At 41.2% G+C, this 11,433-nt stretch overlaps 2 protein-coding genes across 2 annotated transcripts in view; one reads left to right on the forward strand and one right to left on the reverse strand.

Annotated features, from left to right (window-relative positions):
* LOC146163547 (E3 ubiquitin-protein ligase RNF123-like) overlaps positions 1–11,068 on the forward strand; it is a 59,109-nt gene extending 48,041 nt beyond the window's left edge. The window contains exons 32-35 of the mRNA XM_083383084.1: positions 6,235–6,407; positions 6,928–7,019; positions 7,851–7,939; positions 8,620–11,068. Of these exons, the coding sequence (XP_083239210.1) occupies positions 6,235–6,407; positions 6,928–7,019; positions 7,851–7,939; positions 8,620–8,764 (499 nt within the window). The 3' untranslated portion in view covers positions 8,765–11,068. The remainder of the gene's footprint in view (positions 1–6,234; positions 6,408–6,927; positions 7,020–7,850; positions 7,940–8,619) is intronic.
* LOC146163555 (uncharacterized) lies at positions 1,435–5,078 on the reverse strand. Its single transcript, XM_083381772.1, has 2 exons — positions 3,023–5,078; positions 1,435–2,055 (listed from the first exon to the last, which is right to left on the reverse strand). The coding sequence occupies exons 1-2, from the start codon at positions 3,070–3,072 to the stop codon at positions 1,575–1,577; spliced, it is 531 nt and encodes a 176-aa protein (XP_083237898.1). The 5' UTR covers positions 3,073–5,078; the 3' UTR covers positions 1,435–1,574.
* Positions 11,069–11,433: the final 365 nt, after the last annotated feature.

The raw sequence follows: 11,433 nt of genomic DNA on the forward strand, positions 1-11,433 counted from the left end.
TCATAAATATAAGTAGTTTGCAGGAAGATCTATCATTACTTTAGAAGGGCTGAGCACCCCAAGCTTTCACTAGCACCCTAACACCTATTAAACTTGGCGTTACCCTCAGTTTGTTTTTGTTAGTATTCGGAAGTGTGATAATAAACTCGTTTACCTTTGTTTGTTATTTTAGTATCCACTTATATTTCTGATCCTTATCCCTTTGTCCCGAAATAAATTATTCAGATTTATACAAAGGGCTAACGACGGCCAATTTGCAGCGAGCCAAATGCCTTTGCAGTTGTTCTACCTGTAGATTGAACCACGTACCCGCTTTGTTCGCTGTGAAATTCGATATCGAATGTTTAATTCAACAAACGAGCAAGGCTTTGCATAAAATATTCATCCTCGCCATTGCCGATTTGACCGCTATCGAATGCCACTAGGGTCTTGAGCGTCAATTTGTATCACCGTCTATCCCGGATACGTTTTTCTAGGCGGTAAACTCACCGACATCGACTTCGTACCAAAAATATCCGCGCCTTATTCAACCACAACGGTCAAACAACCGGGATCGTGTATTCCGCCGAATTTCGATAACGGTTGCAAAGTTTATTTCCGTGATATTCGTCAGACGTAAACAAAGAATGTGCCGTGCAAAATAATACGGCCAAAGCCAGCAGATCGTGCAATTTTGCCAGAAGACTGTTGCCACCGTTGCTTGCATGCTCAATTTGGCCAATTGATGCTCTCCGAGATTAAGTATCGGTCTCTTTCGACTTTTAGATTGTTGGCACATCTAAATGTTGCTTTTCCAAAGGGATTAGAGACTAGAAAAAGTACGACGAACAGCTAAGCGGTAGTACGAACAATACACGCGTCACAAAAAAATACGCCACATTTACTTGCTCATCCTATCATTGTCATTGTCAAGGGTTTAAACTCGTGTATAATTCGAGATAAAGGTTGCTTTTCAAAGTTGCTCTGGAAACTTGCCTTTTTGCCGCCGAAACCTGATTTTTAGTTGGAATATGTGCGGTCTGTATACGCAGTTGAAAACGGAAACCCCCGGAAAGCCGTTCCGCTACAAAAATCTCTGGCGGAACGCCGTTACGGTAAAATAATATTTACAGGCACGCAGTACCGGTAATAAAACTGCGTTTTTTACCAGGCCATGTACCTAACATTTCCGATGCGTTTTTGTGCACTACTTTAAACCATAGCCTCGGTTTTCTAAGAATACTTGTTCCTAACGTCAAGTTATGTATTACTTTGTGACGTCACTTATAAAAAAAAATTAAGCTTTCCGGTAAGAATTTTTTTGTCTTGTGGCGAAAATGCTTGGGAATTGCACAGTGTGAAAAACATTGAACCGACCGTTTTGCGGCCGTTATAACGTAAACGAGGTGTGGAAAATGCAAGAAAAAAAACGGCGAAGCAAAGCACTGTCCAACGTGTCACCTCCACTCTGAGATGAATGATGCAATAAAGTAAAATCTCATTTGCGCAGCTTCTCTCCTGGCAGCGCGTCGATCCTTTTCGAACAGCAGCTGCCGAGCGCGCTCAAACCTTGTAATCCAAAACGCCAACAAAAATCACTGCAACACGAGACGTTTCTCTTTTCGCTCGTCGCCGAGCGGCGTGCTTGGAGTGACGTAGATCAAGTGCTTGTGGTCGGCACCGGTTCTAGAACCTTCCTCAAGCCTTGCCACGTTTTTCGGCCGAGTTACTGCGTTCAGCTGGGCCAGGCTCAGTCTCGATAGCGCCTTGGACCCCAGCGCGACCCCGTTCCCGCCCCTGGGTACAAGCTTGACCCCCGTGGGGCTGAAATCAGGTGAGTATAGGCGCGAGGCGTAGGCCGGTCTGAATGCGGGGCTGCTGTGTTGTCGGCCGAAAGGACATATCCGCTCCGAGCAGCGTGTGACTTTCGGCTCTAGCCAGAGGTAGAGGAAGAGTAGGAGGAAGAGTCCCGCGCAGGTGAGGAGCGTCGTGAAGCCGGGATGCAGCTGGAATCCGGCGTCGGTGGAGGATCGATTTGTCGTCGCGTCCGTAGTGGTCAGGGCCAGGGTATCGTTACTGCGCACAATATTAAGAGCGCTATTAACGTTGTCTCTTTACCAAACACTCGAGCTTTGGGGAAATAAGCATAATCTTATTCGTACAGTATAACAGTGCTCTTCAACGGGTATACTGCATACCCAATACACGACATCAAAGCCAGGGTATATAACTGAAAAAAGGTCTATAAACTGATTGGCGTATTAAAAAGTGTTTAAGGTCCTATGTTTTCTAAGGATTACTGTTTAAAAGCTATATACGAAGTTTGGTAAACGGTTTACACGGGGAAAAAGGTTGAAGCGTACTGCAATACAAGTTAAAAAAATCTGTTTGATTCAACGAAGTATGCTTAGTTGCATACACATACGTCATACGTGGATATAGAATTAGACAAATATGGCTATCAACTGCTGGGATCAACGACTGTAATCTAGCATTTCACGAGTTATCGTTTCGATCAACGACAACAGCTTATGTAACAAAGTACATCGGGAAACTTCAGAAGATTAACGGATCATTCTGTCAGCATGTTATGTTAGTCTCCTGCAGGCTTCTGTGGTACAGTCTGATTTAGCTTATTTTTTCAAAATAACAAAGTTTTCCGAAATACTCACCGACAGTTGTTAGTGCTGTAAACAAATCACTTTGTATTGACTTTATTGCATGTTACCAGTACTCTAATTTCCTATCCGAGTCTCTTCATACTGTAAAATACTTGAAAGCCGAAAGTGTTTAGCTTGCCAAGTTTACAACGCATTCAGTTTTTTTAAATCCCGCCTTCCGACACGAAAGATAATAATTCGTAGGGGAAATAAAACGTTTGTTGTGGTGCTACTCTTTCTTAAAGGGTAGTTGTCAAATAACCATTTTGGTTTTCTCAAATGTGTCGTTTTTAAATGACCGAGAACCTTATATAAACGTATGCACAATTTGCTCTGGAAAAATACGATAATTATTTGTTTTAAACCAGCAACAGACAGCTTACCCATTTCCTTGCAAAGCACTCGCATCGGTTGCCGGCGTTGTTTCGCTCATTTGTATCGCAGCTTGTATCTGGTTTGCTAAATACACTGGAAGACCTGGAATATAGGATTGCTTCGGTCAATCTACAATTGCACCAAAAAAATATCAAACCACGGGGAAGTAGTCCACTTCATTCGGGAAACCCAAAAAATATGTTTTCCAATCCATTCCTCTTAAGCAAAAACTTCAACCTTCCCCTAATTTGCTTTCTAATCTCTTATGATTAGACCTGTGTTAAACACAAATTTACCCACATACTTTCAAATTCTTATTGCGGAATCGGTTTGAAACAAACCTCTGTCCGACCTAAGCAAGCATTGCTCAAGCCAGGCTTCGAATTTCCAAGGTCGTGAAATTTCAGCTACGCCTGTTTGACTGAGCGCTCAGTTATTTTACCCTGACTCTTGCATACAGGATTACAGGTGCTTGTGTGTCTACCAATACTACCTCGCCTTTCGGCTGCAATCGTTTGTTGCACCCCACACTTCCTTTGATGCTGTCATTCAAATATCAAGCATCTAGGGCCTGAGAGTTTGATTGCGCTGTCCGACTGCGTTGCCAATAACGCCAATAACGTAGAACTGCCTTTCTTGCAGGATTCCGAAATCGCAACATCTCTTGATAACCAAGTCTCGTGTGCGGCTATTATTCAAACCAACACATTATATATAATCAAATCCGCGAAACAGGCTCTTGACACAAGGCTATAATTATTGTCTGAGTTGTGATCTTAAATACCTTACTGTTGTTTCACAGTTATTCACGGCTTACGCGTCAAACTTTGTCCACAGAATTTTTGTTTGCTCCTGTATTAATCGAATGCATTTTTTACCATTCAAACACAAATCTGTTCAGTACGAGGTTACATGTACCATCTGACACTAGGCTAAGTAACGTCCATGCATTTTAATTGCTGACTCTAATGACGATTGCAAAGTGGTAGCTTTTCACTTTGCCTGCAACCAGTCGATTACGGTGTAATTACACGGGATTGCGCTAATGTTAAGGCAGCGCTACGCAGCGCAAGTTAAGCTGAAAAAATATCATCGCAGATTAATCGTCGTTGAAATCAATTCCCGCTAAACTTTTACCACATCTGCACCGGCCGTGCTTTTCTGCTATTTGCCTTGGACCGCGTCGAACGGACAAAACGCTTCGCAGCGGGTCGCTTCACTTCACGCTAAAACCCGAATAACTGTCTGTCCTTACCTTGACGCACGACGCCGCCCACCTTCGCGTATGATTCAACGGCCAAGTCCTCCGACAACTGAACGTCGCACGTATCACGTACTTCGAGCCATTTTCCTCACCTCGAGACGTTTCCCTGTTGTTCTGCGCCCAAAATTTCGTTTACCGACCAGTTTGAGATTTCACGCCCGTTTAGTCTTTTTTTCATTTTGTTTCTACCTTTTAATTTGTGTTCTTTCCAACCATACCCTTTGAATTTGTTTTGTGTTGAAAATACAGGTGTCAAGATTAAGGTATATTAATTTGGGTGATAAAGTTGTGAAGTTGTAATTTTTGAGGATGTCTGCATAGTTTGAATTGCCGCGGCCTTTTTTTATCACGCATCTTCTTCCTAAATTTCTTACGCGCTAACCGTACTCCAAGTTCGCGCTGCTGTTTTTGAATGTACACATCTTTCGTGTATAGGCCTCTTTGTAAAGGTATAAATATATTTTCAGAGTAAATCATGAAACTACAAGTTTCGGGGAAGGTGAAATACTCGCACATGCCCTTCTTGAACTTTCTCACGCGCAAACTACTCGCAGAATTCGCGCTGCTGTTTTGCGTATAAGCCCCTCGAAAAATCTCTCACGCTTATCGCTACCGGTGGCGTCGCGCTAAGTGCTCGAACCTGTTGTGCGCCGCTGCCGTTTGGTCGCGATGAAAAATTAATGCAATCCGACGTTGGGCCTGGCTGATCGACGGCAATTTGTCGGCTGGCGTGTTTTTTCTTCTTCGGTCAACAGTTAGGGGAAAGACGCTGTTGGAAACGCAGCTTGTACAAAGCCCCCCCCCCCCCCCCCCCCGTGTGAAACGAGCGATTTTTAGTACCTTACACTGACACTGACGGTTTAAAAGGGTAGTTACAAGGAAAAAGAGCAAGACGCACTAGAAATGATTTATGTTTGCGGTGGGAGCGAAAAACACAGCTTTCCCTATTCACTGTTTCGCACAAACACACTGTTTCACCTGTGGCCTATTTCGTGTATTTAATGTGTGTTTAAATATAATCGTTGGGGTTACAACATGCATTACTAGACTTGCTCACAACACAGTACAAAATGCCTTAAACCCTTATTAGCTGGTTTGTTTATTTATAAGTTTATACTTCGTATCTTAACAATGTGTTTGCATATCGACTAGAAATGTAAAACTGTTTTTACTAATGAGCTAGCTGTAATGCATCTAGCTATGCTTGTCTCTTGATTCAATTTAAAACATGCTCACTACGAAGCAGTCTAAGCCAATTATTAAGTGCTTTTTAAGTTTCCGCATTTCCCCCGAGGGCAACTATATTTAAGGTCTTTACAAACGCACAATGCACACCAAATTATCGGTGAAATGATCAGATAAACAAGTGTGCTGCCGTGACGTTTTAGTTTTGAACCGCTTAGTTTTCGTGCTGTTTGTCTTTAAGGTGTTGCTGTATACCTCAATTTTTCTAATTAAATTTAAAATTGTTTTGTTGAAAAAGGTTCTGGTTGTTACTTGCAAGACTGATTGAAAAAATTCAAACCGATAACTGACGCTTCTTTGATTTTATAATATGAAACAAAGTGACTTTCAGTTCAAACGTAAAGTACAATGATTCTATACCGCAAGGCAGTTCCGCGAATACATTTACGAAATTAAGTGAATACTTAAGGTTGGCAATTACCAAGGGTTCAAAATCAAAATAATCAACTCTTGGGGTTATAACTTTCCCATATCAAGTTTTAAATTTACAACAAAAAGTAAACTAATCAAAATCGAAAACTTTAAGGTTTGAAAATCAAAAATACCAATGCTTCTCCCAGGCAAGACAGTCCCACATATTAATCTACATCTATATGCTTAAAATGTATAAATTTTATAGATACCTACAATTTTAAAGATACTTAAAATTTCAAGCATAAGAAAAATCTCAAGGTTTGCAGTTTATAATAAATTTCGCCTTCTATTCTCCAGGTGCAATCGCGCGCTTCAGAAGCTTCTGGCTGACGCCTGCTTCGAAGTGAGGGCTGTAGAGTTCCTACTCAACATGGAGAACACCGACGAAGGGGACTCTACCCCAGCCCCCAGGGGACCCACCATCCCCTACACCAAGTCTAAGGAGCGCAAGTTCGTTTCCCTGCAGGAATGTAAGTGGCATTGAACCGCCGAGTTTAGTAAGAAGTAAATTTAGTCATGTGCCTTATTCTCATGGTGAGGTGTATAACTTTTACCAGTCAAATGCCACAAACTTCTGGATGTAAATCTCCATTTTTGTTTTTTTTGTAATTAAAATTCCGTTTAAAAATGAATTTGGACATGTTGATGACGTGCGTTTTTTGTTGTTGACGTGCGTTTTGTGTTGGTGACGTGTGTTTTGAGTTGATGACGTGCGTTTTGAGTTGATGACGTGCGTTTTGAGATGATGACGTGCGTTTTGTGGTGATGACGTACGTTTTGTGTGGATGACGTGTGTTTTGTGTGGATGACGTGCGTTTTGTCTTGATGACGTGCGTTTTGTGTTAAAGACGTGTGTTTTGTGTTGATGACGTGCGTTTTGAGTTCATGACGTGTGTTTTGTCTTGATGACGTGCGTTTTGTGTTGATGTCGTGCGTTTTGTCTTGATGATGTGTGTTTTGTGTTGATCACGTGCTTTTTGTGTTACGTAGACGAAGAAGTGATGGACGAAGAAATCGACAACCTGCGTGACGTCATCAGGTTCTTACGTCGCGAAACGATAAAGGATAAAAGCAGGACGGAGGTATGGACGCTTATGTGTGCTTGCTTCGTTTGTGAGACCTTCGGCAATGTCGCTTCCTTTGTAAAACGTTTAGAGTTTTTTTTTTTTACAGTCGTTCCTTTTCGTTTGTGTTTTGAACGAAATGCAGTTGTCATAAGATCGACATGTGTCGTGGTTTATAATAAAGTTTTTTAAATGATTAATTAAACTCTTTGTAAAATTGTTCTTCCGGCAAGAACAAACAGTTACAAAACAATTGCAAGAAAGAACAATTTTACGATTGACGCAATGCCTGGCACCAACAGTATATTCATTGAACTCTTTCAATTTAAAAATTTATGTTTGGGACCGAATTCGACGCCGACCTAGAAATTAAACTCTAGTCCAGGGGTGGGCAATTATTTTTAGCCGCGGGCCGCATGAGAAACCTAAAATATTGTGGCGGGCCGGGTCAAATATAGGATCTAAAATACATACAATATGACGTCATACTCTGACGGTGTAAAACACATTATCAACCAATTTGTTATTACGTTTAGAGTTGTGCGAAAATGTGCAATTTAAGTCGGATTTAAAGAAGGTCACGAAACGGCGCGAGCATTGAGCACCGACTAAAAATGTATATTGCTTGATATATTAGCGTTTATTAAGTTGTGAATCGCGTTGACCCAAAACTTAAGATTAAAATACGTGAAAATTTCGTACGAAAAACTTACCACCTATATGTTTTTTTCTTCATTTTTAAAACTACATGTTGGTAGTTTTGTTTATTTTACCGTTTTGTGTCGCCTGGAGCTTGAAGCACATTTGCTCGCCAAACACTTTATATAAGTTTTTTTCAATTTTCTTTAGGAACCGATGGACGAGGACACCCTTTGTACGATCTGCTACGCCGGTCCCGAGACGGTCTACTTTATTCCGTGTCGTCACACCTCGTGCAGGTATACGTCATCAAAATTAAATGAAAAAAATGATCCGAGCAAAAACAAAATTACAGTAACAAAAAGAAAAAAGATTTTTTTCTTAAACACAGAGAACAAAATCGACAAAAATGTAGAACAAAAGCAATACGTTAGAATATGTAAGCCGTAATCGTTGATTAAACAACGACTTTAGAAGATCTGAATCAGAGATGTTGTACAGTGTACAATGTGCACTTTCATTGACTTGACTTGGAAATGTAAATCCCCTTCAATATGAAGTTGTTTGTATTAATAGGATGCACGTAATGTTGCTATGCTTGTTTCTCAACGCGCTCCCTCTTGAGTCTGCTTAGCTTGGTTGGTAGAGCGACGGTCCAGGTATGACCGGAGGTCGTGAGTTCGAACCTCGCCACATGCTAGTTATTTTCCTAGCCTGACTTGCAAGAATATCCTTTAATGATCGATTTCGGTTAGTTTCAGAGAGCAAAGTGTTTCGAGCGTTGGTTTTAAATAAAACAGCACCTCTGAATTATTTTTGTTTACAATATAGGCGCTTATTTTTTAGTTACACAAAAATGATGACCACAGATGCCACATTGATTAATGTTATGTCTGGTAGCAATAATTTGTACACCAGGGAGTTTCCTTTTTAGACAATTGTTTTCACCGGTTTAACTTAAATTTTATTTGCGTTCCAGAATGTGCATCAAACAGCATCTGATGAGCACTCGCGAGTGCTTCTACTGCAAGACGCACGTCGACTCATTCGAGGATATCGTCCCCAGTAAATCCCCGTTGACCTCTGACCCCAAGCAGCAGCAAGCCGGACCCTCGACCGCCTAACGGGGAAGGTCCCCAAAGTGCGGCACAAGTGAATGCCAATGAAATTCGTTTTTGTTTTATTTTAATTTTTTTGTTTCTATTCGTTAATTATTATAATTATACCGTTTTTGTTGTTTTTTCTTCCGTGTCGCGTGTTGACCTGTGGTAGTAAACACCGCACCCCTCCTGTCTTCTTTAAACGCGCGGACCGTCGCTTATGCTGTTTGTTTAATGTTTTTTCGATACTCATTAGGGAAAGTTATGTTTTGTACATTTTAGGCAAGCTTGGTTACAAACTCGTCAAATTTTTTGCTGTGCTAGATTTCAACGACAGTTCCCAACGATCTTTGTCAGAAAATGAAACGCCTGATATACCTGACCCCGTTTCGCATATTTACCGCAATACAGAGCCAAACAGAAGAGAGCAATATCGCCACAGCCTGTTGAAGAAGGGTCGAGCATCAAAACTCGATCAAAACGTGAACAATGTGAATAGCGGTCTGGCTTATTCCAACTCGCCAAAACCCATGTTCGTTGTGCTACGAACTGACAGATAGGTCAGCCGTCGTGCCTGCTACATACTGTACTGTGCTGAAGACCTCGACTCGTAATATCGCGCATTTTTCGTGGACCCTTCGCTCGGCCATGGACCGAGGTTTTTTATTCTTTTGTTTTCGAATCGAATCGGTTTTCGCAACCCGGCTGTAAAACGTCGGTGGAAACGCAGCCTATACGTGAAATTTCAAACAGCTGTCGTATTTTGTTCACCTGCGTACAGTCGCGTCTCGTCTCGCGCTTTTTATATTTATGCCGCAACGTCGCCGCTTTTCCGTTTCGCATATTTCGATCGCTTTTTTTGTTTTGTTGTCCGCTCGCCCGCTTTTTATCCCGGCGACGTTTCGGCGGCCGATTTTAATGCACTTTTCCCGCTGCACGACACACAGGCCGATCACCGATCCAAATGAACGCTGCCGCCGTGAGCAGTTTTTTTGTTTTTTTAGGCCAAAACGTTTTTTTTTTGCGGTGGGGGTTCAAACGTGGCGCAAAACCAAAGTCCTATGCAGACCAAAAAATGCCCGAGGAGGATTCGAATGGGCCGTTTCAATAAAAAAAGAACTGGTCCGAATTCAATCGCTTCAAATTTTATGTGAAAGGTGTTTTCGCTTCAGAGTGTAAATCATTAATGGATCTGCTTAATCATCGCTGCGAAATTTAACAGACCATTGTTTCACGTCTTTCGTCTGCCCAGCATTTTTAATCCGTAAAATCGCCAAAAAATTAGTCCAGGTCTACATCGTCCAAAAAACATGCTTTGGGGCGCAATCTTTCATCCATGCTTCATATCCTAAGGTTTTGATTTTGCGTAAATAAGGTCGTAACACGAAGCATTTCACGCAGGATTTCACAAGTTTAGTTCGAAATTAACGTTTTCATCTTTTCCAAAAATAGAACATCCTTAAAACCGAAAATCCAAGCTGATGGGTCACTGTGAAAATTTATCAAAAAAAAGCCAATAACATCATTGAGAGCGACTTAATAAAAATCGGTTGGAAAAAGTAAGGCGAAAACCTGTAATTCTTGCGTGGGCATTGCAAGGGTTTAGGGCTATTAACATTTCAGTTGCCGAAGCCGTTTTTTTTCATTTTATTTATGCACAACTTACCTTTACGAATGAAATGTTCAACCGTTGCAACCGCAAAAATATCCCAGTTTCTACGATCATCCTATTATCTTGTTGCCGATAAACTTTACTGTGTATGTTTACTATCTGCAAGTTGTTACGTATTATACTTAAGGTAAAACAAAAAAAACAAGTTGTATTTTGTTGTTTCTCGCTTGATTTTCTATACGCTTCTATCCAAGTTTTGGTTGCAGTGTATTGGCAACTCATTTTTATCTCGTCCTGTCGAACTTGTGTTGTGGGTACCCTGTCTCCCCGTCTACACCTTTTGTGTGAACCCCCTACTTTATTGAACTGTCGGTATATTAAACCCTTACACTTTAGTTATTACTATCAGAAGTATTAATTTTTCTAATTTACACTAAAAGCAAGAATAAATTTAAAGTGAATTTGAATTTTGGACTTTTAATTTTTTCCGACGTTTGGCTGGTCAATCCTAATACGTTTCAGGATTTCGAAAAATTCGACAAAAAGTGTTGCTTCTTTAACGTTTGTCACCTAACATAAATGGGGAAAACCAAATCTTTTAGATGGTAGGAAATGTTTCTTATTTGTCGAACACCAGCGGCCATCGCAACTCTCGCATCCTATTTTTTGTCTCTTCGTCACGCGGCGAAATGTTCGTCCCTTGTCGTACAATTCACTCGCCCTGTAACTTTATTACAAATACGAACGAAACGTCGCCTCGTTATGTGGTTTGGTCTCAGGAATGACTCGAACATCGGACAAACAGGTGAGGCCCGGCTGTTTGTCTTTGTGTTTTGGTATAGCCGAATTTGTGGCACTTGGGACTGGTGTTTGGCCTATCCAAGGAAATTGGTTCGTCAGTATAAGAACGACACGAGGTTGTAGAAGTCTGGCAACTAATCACTAGAAGTTAAAGGGAACACACAATAAGACACTTAAATCTACCATAAATAAAGTGGAATCTATAATACTATAGCAGGCATGGCGAACCACTGTCCCGCGGGCCACGAAGTGACACACCACGCATTTTTAATAACCCACT

This window comes from Ascidiella aspersa, chromosome 2 (assembly GCF_963924565.1).
Source record: "Ascidiella aspersa chromosome 2, kaAscAspe10.2, whole genome shotgun sequence".
NCBI classification, from domain to species: domain Eukaryota; kingdom Metazoa; phylum Chordata; class Ascidiacea; order Phlebobranchia; family Ascidiidae; genus Ascidiella; species Ascidiella aspersa.